Source organism: Mauremys mutica, chromosome 8 (genome assembly GCF_020497125.1).
Source record: "Mauremys mutica isolate MM-2020 ecotype Southern chromosome 8, ASM2049712v1, whole genome shotgun sequence".
Classification (NCBI taxonomy): Eukaryota; Metazoa; Chordata; order Testudines; family Geoemydidae; genus Mauremys; species Mauremys mutica.
Window position 1 is genome coordinate 80,873,857 of NC_059079.1, and position 19,646 is coordinate 80,893,502.

Here is a 19,646-nt window from a genome sequence, read left to right on the forward strand (position 1 = left end):
GTAGTGCTGAGAGCCATTGAACCAAATTGTAAACCCAGTATATAATGGAAACCACTTCAAGCCACAGGGTGCGGAAGCATCCCCAGTTCTAGCACCTATGAGCACAAATGTGTTACCCCTGTTGAGACTGGTACTAACCCTAGTTGTAGAGAAACAGATAATACAAGAGGGAGCCTTGGATAAAGTATTTGTACTGCTTGTTGTGTGAACAGTCTGCTCTAATACTCTGGTATTCCTGGGAAGATGAGACACGGGATCCCACCCTGTAATGATAATGAACATTTTGAACAGAAAGTTTCCCTGACAACTGGCTAGAGCAAGCCCCTCTTTCAAAGTCACACCTCTGCCATGCTGTCCATCAGAATTTAGACAGGTTTGAACTTCATGGGTGGCGGGGAGAGCGGAAGCTTTGCAGGTCAGAGCAATTGCTCTCAGCTCCCAGCTCCAGTACCTTTAGGTGGATCCTCATCTCTCACACATATCAAAAACCTGAGAGTGGATGCAGATTATGGTGAACAATCCCCTTCATCATTTAGGATTCTTACTGTACCAGGTAGGAAGGGGATAAAGGAAAACCCTAGAGTGCATATTCTTCACCTCTGCAGGACAACCTGGTAAGTCACTGCTGGACTTGCAGTGCCAGCCTTATGTTGACTGGACCCTGAATGAAAGTGTGTCATCATATATGCCGTGACTACATCATCTGGCTTTTTCCCCTAATACAGAACAGAAATATTTATTAAACACTTTTGCATTTTCTGTCTTGTTATTGACATTCTATCATGTCCCTCTAGTCATGGATGAATATCATTGTTAGGATTCATTTTGTTCCAACATTCTTAAATTACATATTGTCTTTAATTCTGCTAGCCATGGAGGGCTCATTGTGTCCTTTTGCTTCCTTTATCAATTTTCTACAATTCCTAGCTTCTGATTTATATTCATTACAATTACCTTCCCTTTCTTCTATTTGTTTTTTGTTTGTTTGATAGCTGCTTTCATTTCCCCTCTAAACCATGTTGGGTTTTGCAGTGTAAACTTCTCTCTCATTTGTGGGATTCTGGTTTTTTGGCATGTAGTAAATATTCTTAAACAATTTCCAATTTTTCACATTTTTATTCAGATTATTTCTCCCAACTAATTTGTCTCAAATGCTTTTAAAGAGCAATACATATATTACTGGTTTGGAGTTCATTCTGCTTGCACAGAAATATTATCTAGTCATGATCACTTGCACCTAGCGATCAGTAATTTTTAGGTCTGTGATTAGTTCAACTTGTAGGTGGAGTGGGAGGGGGAGGTTAGATTCATGTTTATCAGAATGGTTTAGAATAGTACCAGCAGCACTCACTGCATTAGTGATATGCAGCAGCTGTCAAAAATCAAGTGGAGGAAAAATAATCTAGAAGGAAACCAAACACCACCACAGAAGCCAAAAACCACTCTGTTCTAGTGAAATAAATATTGCAACTCAAATGTGCTGCCCTTTTCTGTCAGAAGACACAGAACCCTGGCTTATACTGACTTAATGTCCTATGCTTTTCTTTTTAATATTAAACTAAAGGCTTTTGCAAAGCTAGAGGCAGGCAAAAAGCTTTTAGATATTGCAAGGGACATCAAAGCTAAGCACAAGCTGATTGGCAGAGAAATATGCAAAAATGTTAGTCTAGCTGAGAAGTGTGATAGAAGTGAAGCGCTGAAACGTGAATTTTTAAGGGCAGAAGCCTTTGAACAGTCAGAGCAGTGTTCGTCAGGTTTAAGCCAACTACAGGAAAGGGGCTCCCATAGCCAAAATCTTAATGAAAGAAAAAGCTAAGTGGTTTATTAGGAAGATTTATATTTTGTTTTGTTATTTGGCATTTCCAGTGTCTAAGTTCAAACCACAGGGAAGTCATAATTCAATGTTGGAGCAGTACCTAAAGTTTAAATTTTAAAATATCAAAGAAGAAGGTGATTTGTTAGCAAGATTGTTGTAGTTGTGTTGGTCCCAGGATATGAACGAGACAAGGTGGGTGAGGTAATATCTGTATTGAACCAACTTCTGTTGGTGGAAGGGACAAGCTACAGAAGTTGGTCCAATAAAAGATATTACCTCACCCACTTTGTTAGCAGGGCAGATTAACAAAGCAGATAGAATTAGTTTGTTTTGGATCCTACTCCCTGACCATAGGAAATACTGGCTCTGAGTGTGAATGGGACGGCTATCAAAGAGTACATATTAAAAACACTGACATTCAGTTTGTGCCCTCACAACAAGGTCAACTAAGGACTCAAGATTTTCAGCACTGGCTGCTATGCAAAAACTCAGTGCTTTAAGCACATTCATATGGATGCCTTTCCTGTAAATGTAGCCATTCAGCAAACAGCTGATTGATTTAAGAGAATCTTTGGGTGTTCTGTTAAACCTCTGATATTTCAATAGGCTGGCACCAATGTAATTGAAATCAAAACTTGGCCCTCTCTCTGTGACTTGTTTGCCTGTGAAAGGGATAAAAAGCTCTCCCCCAGGATGACTAAGCAGCCAACTCTAGAAATCATGTTTACATCTGTGTCTTTCCCACACCACTTTCACTATATATTAACATTTAAATTTGCAATCAAGCATCTGTAGCCTCCGAGGAGAGGAAATAAATTATTATAGTGATAGGAATAAATTGGGGGAGGGGTTAAATAAATTGGTCTCAACTTTAACATCAGCTCAGAAAAAAAATTTCTTTTAACACAATGAAGTAGATTACTTTACTTAAGGGAGATGTGATCCTTTTAAGCCCAAATCATCATGCTCCTCCTGAAAAGAAACACCTCCCTCACATCCCCAACACACTGCCTTCTCCTTCATGGGTCAGTTTGGCAATAGGAAACTTGATTAAGAAGAATTCAATTAAAACAGCAGCAGATGGCTGGATAGTACTAAAGGTTGTTTGTGCATTTGCTCTTGTAAAACTGCAGCCGATTAAACAAAAAATAAACAATTTATGCTTATTGGCCATATAGTCAACAAATCACATGGGTGTGCAACATATTGCACCATCTTGTGTTAGCATTAGTGGCAAAAATACTCAGTGTCTGCTCTGTGACAACTGCCAACTGAGCCAGCACTGGGGATTGAACCAGAAACCTCCAAAGCTGAATGCTTGAGTCTCCACAACCCAAACTAAATACCTAGGCTCTATAACTAACAGACTTAAATCCTCTGTTGATGAGGCACAGAAGCATTTGTTAACAATAGAGCTGGGCAAAACAGAAGTTTCAAAATAAAAAGACTGAAATTCTAATTCAAAGCCTTATATTATATATCAACACTTGACTCTTCTAGACTGCCAGGTGTTCAAGGTTGAGGCTTTTGTCACCGGGAAGGCAATTTTACTAGATTTGTGATAAGTCTCTGAGTGTTCTCTTATACACATTCCTTTTCAATATATTTTTATTGCATGATTGCTTGGGGAGATATACATGTATCCACAATAAAAAAAACCTCCTACCACTTCCTCCTCCAACAGCTTTAGGTCAATCTATATTTATCCAGGAAAGATAGATTTCCAAAATATACAACCAGTCCCCCTCCACCACCCCACACACAAACAACATATGGGAGCAATGTAAGATGGGCTGCGTGGCAGAAAACATTAATATTTGCTCCATTATTCTTAAAGATTTGGTGTTTGCAGTACAGTTAGCAGGCTAGGCTGTGGAGAGTAACTATCAACTAAATGTACTTTTGTTTCTGACAGTCAGTTGAATGCTTTAATGCAAGGTCTCACTTCAAGAAGTGACCTTCATGTTTTAGTCTAACATCAGTCATGTTGACTGTTACTGATACATCACTCACTCCTCTTTTCACTGCATGCTAATATATATGCCAGTAATGTTACCAGGAGCTATTTGAGAGTCTAGAGATGTAACTCATTCATTTCTGCAGGAAAAAACGTTGCTCAATGAAAAACATAACATGCTGCATTCAGCATCATTAAATTCTAACATCTGATCCAGGGAGCACAAAAAGTATCAGGTTGTTTATGGGTATTTTTCAGCAAATTGACCCAAATTCATGAATAGTTTCAGCATCACAAAAATGCATTTTTCAGAGAATTTACTATTTAGCAAATGTTTTTTGCCCACCTTTATTCATTTGTAGAACTCTGCAAATAATTGTTGTCAGTTTGCTTGCAGTACCCTCCACCCCCAAAAATTGAATAACTTGTTTCAGATCAACCCAATTGTGTGCATGTGTGTTTTGGGCTGAACAAAATATTTTCTTTGAACTGAAATGAAACATTTCATTTAATGGGGGGGGTGCGGGAGTTACATATTTTTATATAAAGTAAATTCCTAAACTAGAGTAATTTAGAGTAAAAAAAATCTAAATTTAATTTTTAAAATGTCAAAATGCAACTAATATTTTGAGAAAATTATTTTTGACTGAAACAATTCAATATAAATGACACAAATTTAAAATATATTTAGGTCAACCCAAATCTGCATTTGACAAAAAAGGTTCCACCAAAATTTTTCATCCAACTCTAATTGCATAACTAATAGATCAATGACAGCAACATGGAAACAAACTGTTCAGTACTGCAGTAGCAGTACTGCAACTACTGAATGCTGATATTAAAGATAGCGGGGGAGGGGTTTTATGGGCTCCATCATTGATTTTACTGGGACTACCTTCCAATGGAAATGAGGCAGAGCTCTTCTTGACCTGCTGCTCACAAACAGGGAAGAATTAGTAGGGGAAGCAAAAGGAACTTGGGAGGCAGTGACCATGAGATGGTCAAGTTCAGGATCCTGACACAAGGAAGAAAGGAGAGCAGCAGAATATGGACCCTGGACTTCAGGAAAGCAGACTTTGACTCCCTCAGGGAACTAATGGGCAGGATCCCATGGGAGAGTGACATGACGGGGAAAGGAGTCCAGGATTTCTGCCTATATTTTAAAGAATCCTTATTGAGGTTGCAGGAACCAAACATCCCGATGTGTAGAAAAAATAGTAAATATGGCAGGCAACCAGCTTGGCTTAACAGTGAAATCCTTGCTGATCTTAAACACAAAAAAAGAAGCTTACAAGAAGTGGAAGATTGGACAAATGACCAGGGAGGAGTATAAAAATATTGCTCAGGCATGCAGGAGTGAAATCAGAAAGACCAAATCACACTTGGAGTTGCAGACAGCAAGAGATGTTAAGATGTTAAGAGTAATAAGGAGGGTTTCTTCACGTACATTAGCAACAAGAAGAAAGTCAAGGAAAGTGTGGGCCCCTTACTGAATGAGGGAGGCAACCTAGTGACATAGGATGTGGAAAAAGCTAATGTGCACAATGCTTTTTTTGCCTCTGTCTTCACGAACAAGGTCAGCTCCCAGACTACTGCACTGGGCAGCACAGCATGGGGAGGAGCTGACCAGCCCTCTGTGGAGAAAGAAGTGGTTCAGGACTATTTAGAAAAGGTGGATCAAGCACAAGTCCATGGGGCTGGATGCACTGCATCCGAGGGTGCTAAAGAAGTTGGCAGATGTGATTGCAGAGCCATTGGCCATTATCTTTGAATACTCATGGTGATCGAGGGAGGTTCCGGATGACTGGAAAAAGGCTAATGTAGTGCCCATATTTAAAAAAGGGAAGGAGGAGGATCTGGGGAACTACAGGCCAGTCAGCCTCACCTCAATCCCTGGAAAAATTATGGAGCAGGTCCTCAAGGAACCAATTCTGAAGCACTTAGAGGAGAGGAAAGTCATCAGGAACATTCAGCATGGATTCACCCAGGGCAAGTCATGCCTGACTAACCTAATTGCCTTCTATGAGGAGATAACTGGGTCTGTGGATGAGGGGAAAGCAGTGGATGTGTTATTCGTTGACTTTAGTAAAGCTTTTGATACAGTTTCCCACAGTATTCTTGCCGGCAAGTTAAAGAAGTATGGGCTGGATGAATGGACTATAAGGTGGATAGAAAGCTGGCTAGATCGTCAGGGTCAATGGGTAGTGATCAATGGCTCCATGTCTAGTTGGCAGCCGGTATCAAGAGGAGTGCCCCAAGGGTCGGTCTTGGGGCCGGTTTTGTTCAATATCTTCATTAATGATCTGGAGGCTGGCGTGGACTGCACTCTCAACAAGTTTGCAGATGACACTAAACTGGGAGCAGTGGTAGATACTCTGAAGGGTAGGGATAGGATACAGAGGGACCTAGACAAATTAGAGGATTGGGCCAAAAGAAAGCTGATGAGGTTCAACAAGGACAAGTGCAGAGTCCTGCACTTAGGACGGAAGGATCCCATACACTGCAACAGACTAGGGACCGAGTGGCTAGGGAGCAGTGCTGCAGAAAAGGACCTAGGGGCTTCAGTGGACAAGAAGCTGGATATGAGTCGACAGTGTGCCCTTGTTGCCAAGAAGGCTAATGGCATTTTGGGCTGTATCTGTAGGGGCATTGCCAACTGGAGTACAGTGTCCAATTTTGGGCCCCACACTACAAGAAGGATGTGGAAAAATTGGAGAGTCCAGTGGAGGGCAACAAAAACAATTAGGGGGCTGGAGCACACGTGTTATGAGGAGAGGCTGAGGGAACTGGGATTGTTTAGTCTGCAGAAGAGAAGAAAGAGGGGGGATTTGATAGCTACCTGAAAGGGGGTTCCAAAGAGGATGGATCTAGACTGTTCTCAGTGGTAGCAGATGACAGAACAAGGAGTAATGGTCTTGAGTTGTATTGGGGGAGGTTTAGGTTGGATATTAGGAAAAAAAAATTCATTAGGAGGATGGTGAAGCACTGGAATGGGTTACCTAGGGACGTGGTGGAATTTCCTTCCTTAGAGGTTTTTAGTCAGGCTTGACAAAGCCCTGGCTGGGATGATTTAGTTGAGGATTGGTCCTGCTTTAAGCTGGGGATTGGACTAGATGACCTCCTGAAGTCCCTTCCAACCCTGATATTCTATGATTCTATGAAATATTGATGAGTGAAGATTGCTTTTGTGAACACTGACTGCAGCATTAAACTGTTGGTTATGGCTCCATCATCAAGATAAAATGGCAATGTACACTGAAATTCTAGTCAAATCTTTCAGCACATTGAGGAGTACATGTTCTAAAGAGGCCAAGTATGGGAGCAGTTTAACTTATAAGTTAACTTAACAGCTACCACCAATTCTTTCTGATATACAAGTTAACCTGTATTTCCTTAAGGATAAAAGGAAAAGATAACATACCATACCTGAAAAAATTCAGTTCTTTTGGAACTAGCTTACTTAGAAGTCAGTACTTACTTCAAGTACATTTGAAGTGCATCACAAAGTATAGTAATCATGTTGAACAGCTTTGTGTTTTATTCATAACTATTACACAAGCTGTGGGAGTTATACATCCCCTCCCAAGTCTATACCTTTATTTGCTCTGATTCAGTTATCTGAATTTTAAAAATATGTATTTCCGTAACCTACATAGGTATTCTATAATTTGATCTTCAAAGTTCACCCCCAACAATGTCCTCTTCTATGGTCTTGTCAGTGGCAGCATTAGAGAAAAGCATACAGTCCTGTTACTGCTATACAGAAAAGGCATTTTAATGTAAGAGTACAGACCTCTAGAAATATTTAATTGCAAATGGGAGGAACTTTCCTTTCCTTCCCATCAGCATGAAGTAATGAATAGATCATTTCATCCTCAGTTCTTTATTTATGAAATATCACCACGACTGAGTTTGTCCCTAGAATACTTAAGATCTTGCAAGTGTTTAGGAGATTTATCAATTTTTTATTTTGTCTTTAAACTTCATTTTAAATAATGTATTTAAAAACTTAAACTAATGTCCCTTTCTCTATTATTAAAATTTCACTGTTAACAAAAGTAGTGCAAGACAGCCTTGTAAATGCACTGTTGTCAGCAACTCTAACAAGCTCAAGAAGTAGAAAACTTTTGGAGCCATGGAAGCAACCTCACAGTCCAGGTTGGAGAGTATCTCTACTGTAGGGCTGTTTACATATACACAATTGCTGTTTGATGCCACAAGAGAATTTTCTGTGGGTGTCCAAAATAAACTTCTGTCGTCTCTTTGTAGAAAAAGCACAATATTGCATAGCAATATTTAGTAGAAAGCTTTGGGATCCTGAGATGAGAAGCACTATATAAACGCCAACAGCTATTGCAATTTTAATGAGGGGGAAACCAATTTAGTGGTGAGACCAAACTCGCACAATTAGTGAGTCAATAGCAGAAGTGGGAGGGGATGTGTGAAAAATGTGGCTTTAAGGTACAAGTTTTGCAGGGGTGGAGGGGATTACATTTTCTTGGCAATATAGTTGTGGTTTTCATCATCAGAATAGCAACAATTAAAGAGGTAATATTTTGAGGCCTAAAGTGATATTGTCAAGAACATTTCAGTAAGGATATTATATTCTGCATTGGTCCCCATTAAGCTAATGGTACTGTGAAATAATTAGCTATAATCTGACAGAGTGAGTGATTAAAGAAATAAAAATACTAAACAGATTCCCAAGAGTAAAAGTTCTTGTGTAAAAAAGCAGCAGCATAAAAACCCAAATAAAATCATAAATAATATCTCAAACATTTGGTAATTTGCTCCTAGAAATTTAATTCACCATCACAAATGCCTTTGCAATAATTTATGATTTTACCAAATAATGCTAACAAACTGTTGTTTTCACTGATGGTAAAACTTACTCATTACCTATAATAACTACATACCAATGCATAATGTAGGACAAAAATATGTAAAGCATTGATCTCTAGCAATCAAAAATTAAAAAAAACAGCTTTATGACTTGTAAAACACAAGTGCTATTTAGTGTTTGATTTAGGTTTAGGTACTGAAGGTCCTTTGCTATACAGAAAGAACAGACATTTTGGTTTAGTTCTCTTTTCTTATTATAAAAAAATCAACAGAACTAAAGGAGACCTCAGCTGACCTTCTGGTACCAGATATATTGCTCCACACTTTCAGTGGTCGAAACAAATAATAAAAATAAATAGTTAAAGGCTGAAACATTTAGCTAAAGTCATTACTGTTAGGCCTTAGATATTACTTCCCCATGTAGTAAAATTTCTACCTTACTGGTTTTATTCTTTTTTTGTACTAAGTTACATCTGTAGATTGTTCAGCTGTTAGCACATGGCACGAGAAGCCAAGGGCTTCTATGAATTCAGGGTTTGGGTTTGTGTATGTACATGGACATAGCTACATTGGTAGAAGCCTCCAGTGTAGATGTGTAGACCCACAGGTTTTATACCATGGCATTTCCCTTTCTCCCAAAGAAAGGGAGAAAAACAGTAAGGAGGGAAAATGACTTTTAGTTGGAATGCTCAGTCTCTGCACACATACAGGACAGAATATCCTCCTGTCCCACTATAGATGTACTGATGCAACTTAGCCAATTTTCAAAAAAGCTTAAATCACATCAATGTAACACAGCCAGACTGGTATAGCTACATCAGTGTAAAAGTCACAGAAGCACAATAGTCCCTTCAATTCCACATCTTCCTAGCTAAACTACTCTACTTCTCCAATTTAATGGATTCTGATACCTGCAATCCCCATCACCATTTCACCATCTATGACTTGCTCCTCAAACCCTCCCCTTCTCTCTCTGCACAGTATCTCACTGATTTCTTCCAAGAGAAAACTGTCAAAATGACATGACCTTCCTCTTCCCTCCTACAATTCAGAGCTAATGCTGTATTTCATCTCTCTCTTCTTCTGCCATCAGCTCAAGCTCAACATGGCTAAAAGTGAACCCAATGTTTCCCCATGAGTTCTCCCCACTACCTTCTTTACCATCCAGCCCATCACTCAGGCCCATATTCTGGGAGTCATCTTCAATTGAAAACTCTTAAGGTTCTCACATTTAGGATTCAAACAAATCTTGCAGATTCTTTCTGCATAATATTTCTAAAATAAGGCCCTTCTAGTCTCTCCACAACTAAAATTCTAGCACACACTCATCTCATGTCATAATTACTGCAATATCTTGCTGCAAAAAATATTATCAGTTGCTTTGAACATATCACCCTCTCTTTGAATCCCTCCACTTTCTCTGTCACATCAAACATACACTACTTGTCTTCACTTTCAAGTCCCTTCATGGCCTATTCCATCTTATCTATCATCTCTCTTTCAGTATTGTGACGTCACCTCCCCCTCCTGTGGGCCCTTGATGCTAGCTTCCATTGCCTGATTGTTAAATATTCAAAACAAGTGCCTTCATGCTTTTTCACCCATGTTGTCTCATGCTTAGGGGACACTCCCATAAACATCTACAAATCTGCCTCATTGTCCTTTAAAACTCTCCTTGAAATTCTTCTTTGCTGTGATGCCTACAAAGTAACCAAACTTGATAACCATTAGGCCACTGGTGGGCTGAGACTAATCATGCTGTCCAGTATTGTCTAATTGTTTCCTTGTACCCCACATCTATTTCCATCTGTCTCTTGTTATCCATTTAGATTGTAAGCTCTTTGGGGCAGAGACCAGTATTTTGTACTGTAGCTCCTAGGTACTACAGTAATCGAAATAAATAATAGGTTAATGAGTAACCGTGAAATCCTACTTCATGGACTAAGTGGATTGGAAAAGGGAGTCTCTGGAAATGAAGAACCTTATATGATAGTTATACCCAACACCTCTTTCATCAGGTTATTATGGAGAGGTATTAGTACTGGGGGGAATTTCTTCCCTCAGGACACATAACAGAGCTTTCATTGGACTTCAGTCAATCCCATGTACAAATTCAAGGGCAACATTTGGCTTTCCAAGTCAAGTTTTTTCATTGCTTTGTTCTTTTTCTCTTTGATATGGTTAGTAGTGGATTAATCAAGTGATAGAGCCTTTGAAGATCGAAAAATTCCTAGTATTTTTTTAAGGACCATATAAATAAAGAGAGCTGTTTTTGCAGTTAGTTATTCTCAGTAAAGAGAGTTTTGTTGTTCTTTAAACATTAAGGACTAAACACCAAAGGGATGAATAATGGTCTTAGTTTCAGGTGTGAAATGTGTATTTTTCTCCTGGTGACTCTGCCTCCATGTGAGACACTTTCCTTATGTTTGGAATATAAAACGATACTTCATCTTTCCTGAGTAAAAATATGTTCCTTTATAAAACCAACAAAGATAAAAGCCATAGAATCATGTCAAAGAGGTTAGAGATGGAAAAGTTTCATTAAGTCACTCAGTCAGACCTCCCTCTTCCCTTGGGAGTGCAGAATTCCTTCCTACAAAGGTTTAAAAATCCCTCCCCCCCCCCCCATTACATTCTTAATGTCTCAAGGAACAGGACTTTCATCCCTTGGAAGAGTATTCTTCACTTTAATAGATTTTACTGCTGTGAAGTGTTTCACAATATTAAGCATAAATTTCCTTTCATTTTATTCCATTGCTCACATTTATAACCTTTTCTACCGCTCTAAAAATTCCTCCCTCTTTGCTATACTTTAAAAAAGCTTGTAGAATTCCCCATCTGTTCTCACGTTACTGAGCTATACATACCTAGTTCCTTTTAATCTTTCCCTCTAAAATTAATCCTCCAGCTTCTTAACTGGATAACTGGGAGCTCTAAACTCAATTCAATTATGTTAGTCCAAAATTATTACATTGTGCTATGCACAATCTTTGATCTGCTAAATACGATGATCTGAAAGGCAAGCATCTAAACTTTAGGCCATCTGTCATGCTCTTTGGCCCAAGCCAAATAGCTGGAAAAACAATCTGATGTCATTGGTAATCATCTTTCAAGCGAGGTCATTATCTTAGTAGGAATTGGGAATTTGTGTTCTGAATGAAATGGAAAGTGGATGTTTACTTTTTGTGACAATTTTCATGATGAAAAAATTTACCACCTGAATAAAGTATTAATCCTTAAAACTTTAGGCCAAGAACACCATCTGATAACTCTTGTGCTCAATTTGAAATAAAACGATGATCAGAAAATTCCTACAGGTGTGTGCCCAATTCTTCCTCTCCCCCTACCAACACTAATATTACACCTTTGTGCCATTGCAGCACTAATCAATCAAGTGCTTACAGAACAAGTACTTACTGTGAAAATAATGTTCTTGACCGAACAATGAATTTGAACACGTATTCCAGTGCTTTCAAAGTTCTTAGTATAGGCTCACATTGTTCCCCTCTACTGGAAGTATCCAAATAAGTCTTCAGAACCGTCATTAGTTTCCTGAATTAGGGATAATTTCAAAAACACACTTTTAAAAAGAAATGCACTTCAGTAACTAGCTTTCTCTCAGTAAATTATTCAACATTCTTAATCTGCAGTTACATAGTACATCAAGACTCAAATTGCAGATATAAAATTAAACCAGATTAAATATTTTTACTACTGTACATGCCAATTGTAAGATTCCTGTAAATGTGATGAGAATGAATAGCAAATAACTGATTCTGAAATGAGATAAGTTTTGAGTATAGAAACTATCAGCACCAGAGCTGACAATCCTGGAAACTATGATTCAGCAGCATTCATTTTAGTGCCAGTGATCCGTGTACAAGGAATTTTAATCCTTTATATGCATTGTACTCTAGGTGACTTTTGCCTGCCATAAACATAATAAATTAGGAAGCACTAAATGTAGTCATGTGCTCTAAAACTATTAAACACTAGTGGCATGACTGCTCAAATAAAATATCTAATATAAGGTATGTATGATATTTACCTGTTTCCTCATTGCATGCCCTGAGGGGAATCTCTGCTGCACTACACATTACATGCTAACAAAAATGTCAGGCAAGTGCAATTTTCTCCTGTTATCACTGCTGTCAAATTGATTCTTCCCATTTATTTAAATGGGAGCAGAATCAGGCCCTTAAGACTGAGGCCTGGTCTATGCTGAAAAGTTTATTGGTAGAGTTACATCCATCAGGGGTGTGGGAAAAAATCCTCAGTAGACACAGTTATGCTTATAAAACCCCCAGTATAGACACAGCTATATCAACAGAACAGAGCTTCTGTTGACATCGCTAACATTCAGGGAGGTTGTTCCTATGCCAACAGAGAAACCCCTTCTGTCAGTACAGGCTATGTTTACACTATGGGATTATGCCAACATAGTCTCCCAGATATAGACATACCCTGAGTTTCTCAGTTTTGGTCATTACAGTTTCAGAAGTGTGTCATGTCAACCTTGATGGGACCCCTACCAATTCATTATTAGAGTTGGGTGGGAAACAGTTTCCCATTTCCAGAAACATTAGTTTGACCTCCCCCCCACACACACATCTTAAACTGGGACAAATTCAAAATCTCAAATATTCATTAGCCAAAAAATTCTCCTGTTAGCTGCCTCCTCCCCACATTTTGGGTCAATTGAAACATTGTGTTTTGATGTTGACCTTTTTTCTTCTCTCCCCCCACTCCCCACCCCTCTTTTCCTTTTAACCATTCTCAGTCCAATTAAGCTTACCTTTCAAAATGTAAAGTTGTTTCACATTGAAAAGCTGGAGTTTTTCCATTTCAAGAATGCCAAACCAAAACAGTCTATTTTGAAATTTTCTCTACATTTTTTCAAGTTGTAAACCCACTCCTGTTTTGCAATCAGTTTTGGTTTTGACAAATTGGCGTTTTTTTGGCAAAAAACATTGAGTGACATTTGTGACAACTCCAGTTATAATAGGTTCTTTCATTACAATATCAAAATGCTGGGAACTTCCTATGAGCCAGTTTATGAAGCTCATAGATTTCTTGTTTTCCTGCATCACAACTAAATTGACCCTTGTTGGTCAACTGTACCTACCTACCCCACTTCAACCCATTACATGCTAGTGAGTGGAGGTAGTGGTACCTGGGATTCTACATAGCGAGGAAAGTTCCATTGTTTATTGGGGACTATTTGGGATCCGTGCAAATGGAGGCTACCAAAGGAATGTGCTGAATTCATTACTTACTGCCATAACCACAACCATCCCAAGCAAGCTCTGCTGAATTTTGCAGCAATGATTATCTGGTTGCAGACGCCTCAGCACAGGGGAGGTTTATGCATTGCTGTACAGCTAACCACTGCCTTTTGAGGCTTTCCACAGCTAGAGGCTTCTGCCAGAGTTTGTACAAAACCGCTGTAATCAATCTGCTTCATACTGGACAAAACCCTGAATCCCTTAAGATTTTCTTCAGTCCTTATGCATATTTAGTCCTCTTTGAAATCCATAGGAATTTGACCTGCAGGAGGACTAAACAAACTGAAAAGGGTCTCAATTTGGCCAACGTATTGTAGTACGTTATCAAGTCAAGACAGCTAATGAGATTAAAGTTACTTGTTAACTTTCAAAAAATGACTGGGGGATTTTTAAAAAAAAAAGAGAGAGAAGAGAAAAGAATAAAACTTACTTGTAAGCCAAAGTTGCACTGAAGTGCTGTTGGATATAAGCCTCCAGAACAGTATTGAAATGTTGAAATTTCCTGTCTGCAATAAGTCCTATTATATAAATCTAAAGCGAGATTAATCAAATTAGTGTTTGCCATGCACACAACATTAAAATGGAAATATCAGGTTCCTGAAGTATTTAGCATTCTGAAACATTTATTTTTAAGAACTTACTTTGTGCATAGTTTGATGCACAGTTTCAGCAAATTTAGCTATTCACTCTGATGCTGGCAGATCAGGTGCCAGCTTTTGCCAAGGCTTTAGGCTTCAGCAGAGCTCTGACAAATTCATTGCTGGAAACCAGTCCAGCTCACCTGTGTTAGCATGGTTAAGATGGGTACTGGATTTATAACAATATTTTTAGACTTTATGAAATGCTTTTAAGTTGCTTCATGTATTAATTTCACTCTTCATGTCTGTATCCCAAGCTATAAGGTAGTATGTAAGTTTTATTTTGTAACTGTAGAAGTGCTTTCTTTGACCCTGTGAACCCAATCAGAAGGAGTGGTCCACTGCCCATCAAGAAGGACTATCAGAACTAAGTAGGCCATTGTGGAACATCACAATACAAAGACTTAGTTAATGGCTCTCTCTGACCCACAAACATGTGTTACTGCAAGAAAGCCCCTACCATCAGCTTGAATGCTGGTGGGAGGAAATAGAACAGAAAACATTTCTTCTTTTTTTGATGCTTGGGCTCAGACAGGGTCAGACACTAAACTGAAGCAGAGATCCCCATGGTTACTCTGGGTTTGCCCTGAAAGACATTTTGAATTGACAGATGTAGACATCTGTCACCTTTTGGAACCACAGACTGCCTGCTTTTACCTGTAAATAAATTTCCTAGTCAATAAATTCTTAGGCTATGGCTACACTTGCACTTCAAAGCGCTGCCGCGGCAGCGCTTTGAAGCACTAAGTGTAGTCAAAGCGCCAGCGCTGGGAGAGAGCTCTCCCAGCGCTGTCCGTACTCCACCTCCCTGTGGGGAATAACGTACAGCGCTGGGACTTTGACCACACTGGCGCTTTGCAGCGCCGCAATTTGCAGCGCTGGAGAGGGTGTGTTTTCACAACCTGCTGCAGCGCTGCAAATTTGCAAGTGTAGCCAAGGCCTTAGTTTACTATAAGTCTGACTACCAGTGTTGTCTTTGGTGAGAGATCTGAGGTATAAATTCATCTGAGGAAAGTGACTGGTCTATTAAGACTGGGAGCAACCTGAATATTTTGTGACCTTTGGTGTAAGTGACCATTTATCTCTTAGTCTAGTTTGCCTGAGTGGCAAGATAGAGTGGAATACCCAAGGGGACTGCCTGTGCCTCCATGGTAAGACTGTTTATAGTGCTTTCAGAGATCAGATTTGTTACAGGATTATAGAACATATCACCAGTTTGGGGTGTCTGCTCTCCTTTTTTTACAGTCTGCTCTGAGGTTGGCACTTATGGTCCTAAGCCACTCCACATAGCGTGACACCTTCAAAGGCAACATTTAATCAACTAGTTTTATGTTATTTTAACACTAATTCCTTGCGGTGTGTGTATATATACACACTATGGAGTCTCTTATGATACTTTAGTAGTGTAGTGTCTTCAGTACATTTCAAGTCCATTTGCTCATTTTTCTATTTGCAATGTAGTCTTTTTTTTTTTTCTATGATGATTCTTACCAGGGCATCAAAGACTAGAATGTCATATTCATCACTATGGGAATGTTCCATCATGATGTTAAACAGGGCATCCAAAGTGTCTTGGAGAAACTATATGATGGAAAATGAAACAAGACAAAATAATTAAAATAACCTGGAAAAATCACATTCAGAACTCATTTTGCAGATAATGGAACTTTGTTTCCTCTAGATGGATTTTTGGAGGCCCCTGGGAAAATTGCGTGGGTTTTTTTGTTATTTGGGGATTTTTTATGCACCTCAGAGGATATAGACTTTAGTTGCTGGAATTTGACTATGTCCCTGAAGATTCCGATCGGTTAGTCCATAATATACACTTAGGTTTTTTATCAATGCTATGACGCTTTAAACTATCACTATCTGTAGTTTGTATATAATTAAAACAATTCCTGTCTTTTTGAGTGATATAGATCAATATTTGCTCTTTTCATCCTGAAAAGGTAACAGCACCAAAGATGTTTATCCCTCTAGAGCAGGGATCAGCAACCTTTGGCATGCAGCCCATCAGGGAAAGCCGCTGGCAGGCTGGGATGGTTTGTTTACCTGCAGCATCCACAGGTTCAGCCAATCGCAGCTCCCACTGGCTGTGGTTCGCTGTTCCAGGCCAATGGGGGCTGTGGGAAGTGGTGGCCAGCACATTCCTCGGCCCATGCTGCTTCCCGCAGCCCCTGTTGGCCTGGAACAGCAAACCGCAGCCAGTGGGAGCTACGATCAGCCGAACCTGCAGACGCTGCAGGTAAACAAACTGTCCCGGTCCACCAGCGGCTTTCCCTGATGGGCCGCGTGCCAAAGGTTGCTGATCCCTGCTCCGAGCCTGAGCCTGAGCCCATTATAGTCAATAGTGAGACCACTGTTGATTTGAATTGGTTTTGTCCTCAGTCCCTAGTGGGTACTGCACTTTTCACCCCCTCCCCATAGAACAGAGGTAGCTACTATAGCATTAGTTGCTTTTAGACTTAAAAGGTAAGGTTGATTTAAATTACATGACTCCTAATTTGGGTGCCTTCTCTTTATGTCTTCATTAACTATTAACATTGTTCATTAGTTTTTCACAAATTCTTACCTACCTTGCATTTGTTATAAGAAGGCAGGGCATTAATAATATATTCCCATTTAAAAAAAAAACCAACATATATAACCCAGCTATAAAAAAAAATGCTTATTCTCATGTATACCTGTTGACAGCAGCAGAAAGCACAAACTGAGCAAATATTCCTTTACCAGCTATATTTGAGCAATGTTTACTATTATTCTCTTCCATCGTTTTTAATCACCTGTCTATGACAAGTCCAAAATTAAAATTTAGCTCTGATGTATAGTTGAGTGTGTCAGAATACTTGTGAAAAGCACCACTTTGTCGCTAATGTCCCAATTCTGTATTCTCTGCACAAAGAAAATTCCCAGATGGATAAATCTTTAACCCCACTTGAAAATAAGAAAGCATAATGGATCAGGCCAGAAACCCATCTGTACTCATCATCATCATCTGACAGTAGCTGACACTAGGTGCTTTGGAGAAAGGGGCAGAAACTCTTTAGTGGACAATTATGGAGTTTCCTGCCTAGACAAGGAAGTACCTTACTAACCCTTATAATTAGAGGCTGGTTTATGCATTTAAGATTATACCTCTTTTAAAACTTTAAAGATCAGGAAAGGTTTTCATTAGTATTTTAGAGAGGGCAGAAAGGAAAAAGTTAAAAAAAAACTAATCTGAAAGCAAATGTTTGTTATTTCTTGGATTAAAAACAACATGTATTCTCAACAGTTACTGTAAGATTCAAGAATTCTGTGTTGTGTTGAAGATAGCAGTCTGGAATCTGTTAAATGGGCTTTCATTATCATTTATCAAGTGCTTTACTAAAGTCCATATAGATTAGATCTACCACACTTCTCTTGTCTAAAGAATCAGTTATCAAAGAAAGGTGTCAGGTTAGTCTGACAGCCTACCTCTGGTAAAACCATGTTGCATTATCTCCTATTTAGGTCTAATTATTCTTTCCTTCACAATTTGTTCTAAAGGCTGGCATATATAGAGATCAGACTAACGAGTCTGTAGTTCCCTGGATCACACAACCAGAGATAATATTTATGGAACCCAGCCCTTGTCACCTATTTTGCATAGTATGTCAGTTTTATAGCTTCCTAAAGAGTAAACTAAAGGTGCAAAGTAAAATTCCAATGCCAGGGGGGGAAATGGTGCTTTTAGCTATTTTCCCAATGATTTGAACACATACAAAGTGCAGCGGGAAGAGACATGGCACCACAAACTAGCAACAATAACATGTTCACCTTGGCTAAGGCATGTGGAAGCAGTAAGATGTTGAATTAAGGATCTACAAGTGTTAGAATAATACTATGTTTGGAATATTCCTGGGACTCTGAGTTAGCTGAGCAATATTCCCTTAATCAAGGTGGGTGTCCCAGAAGACAACTGTGTGAAGCTTCAAGTAGACAGAAAATGAGCTATACCTATTGGATTACAGGACAGTATTACTACCTCTGTTAGTGATATATAGCTAGATAGATGTAGATACACATATGGGGAATAAAATTTGACAAGGAGAAAGACCAAGATTAAGCCATCTTTCTACCTTCCAGAAAAACACTAAAATAAAAATTGGAGGCAGGCACCTTTAGGAGGAGGAATGGGAAGTGGCAGAAGTCATTTCTCTTGAGGATTTGTATCTGCCAGATTTAGCTACTTCTGCAGCCTTGCAAATAGTCTTTACATGTAGCAATAAACAACTGATATTTAAAGTAAATGTGTTTACTTGCATTTGTTAATGTAGAGGGCCTCAGCTTTATCCAATAGCTCTTTCGGTATTACAACATCTAATCTACTCTCATCTAGGCTAACCGTTTGTTATGTTGTTACTTAGATTTTTTTCTACATGTGCATTTCAAATTTGCAAATATGGTCAAATGAATTTTATATGTATGGCTGAAAGAGGTCAAATACCTTCGGCTATATGTCCATATCTGCTAGTAAGTAAAAAAAATTAGCCTAACACAAATAGCATCCTAAAATTTATTGTACTCTGCACACTTGTTCAAACGTGGCCCAGCAAGCAACAATGTGTGACGTCAGCATAGGAATTTCTGACATTAAACTATCTAATATAAGGACTCTTACTCATAATAGTAATGAAATCCTAAGTTACCATCCTATAGTGACTACATGATTTTCTCCATCCATATTGTATCTAATATCTATTTTAAAATTATCCTTACCTGTCCCACTAGTTTAATCCTTATAAGTGTTCAAACTGTATTTTGCTTTCACCAAGATTGGTGTTAAGATGTATTGGAAATTGTTTCATGTGAGCATCTTGTACAATTAATGACAAAACTTTGTCATTATAATGATTTTATGTGAACAGAGAAAATTCTCTCTCATTTAAGGAAAGAGTGATGAGCAGCTGAGCTCTGCAGAATCACCTCTTCCTAAATCATTGGAATGGTGTATTTTGTCCATTGTGCAGAGGAAGACTAGGTTCTGGAATAACAATGGCATACCTAACTCTACTAAATGGAAAAAAATAATCAATGTCATGAAAAACCAACGATATGACGATCCAATCCCCTCTATCAGACGACTG

At 38.9% G+C, this 19,646-nt stretch overlaps 1 protein-coding gene across 3 annotated transcripts in view; it reads right to left on the reverse strand.

The window, feature by feature from the left end:
* DOCK2 (dedicator of cytokinesis 2) overlaps nucleotides 1–19,646 on the reverse strand; it is a 518,836-nt gene that overhangs the window by 404,028 nt on the left and 95,162 nt on the right. For all 3 annotated transcript variants that reach the window (XM_045027214.1, XM_045027215.1, XM_045027217.1), the window contains 3 exons: nucleotides 16,030–16,119; nucleotides 14,331–14,431; nucleotides 12,033–12,167 (listed from right to left, as the gene is read on the reverse strand). In XM_045027214.1, the coding sequence (XP_044883149.1) occupies nucleotides 12,033–12,167; nucleotides 14,331–14,431; nucleotides 16,030–16,119 (326 nt within the window). The remainder of the gene's footprint in view (nucleotides 1–12,032; nucleotides 12,168–14,330; nucleotides 14,432–16,029; nucleotides 16,120–19,646) is intronic.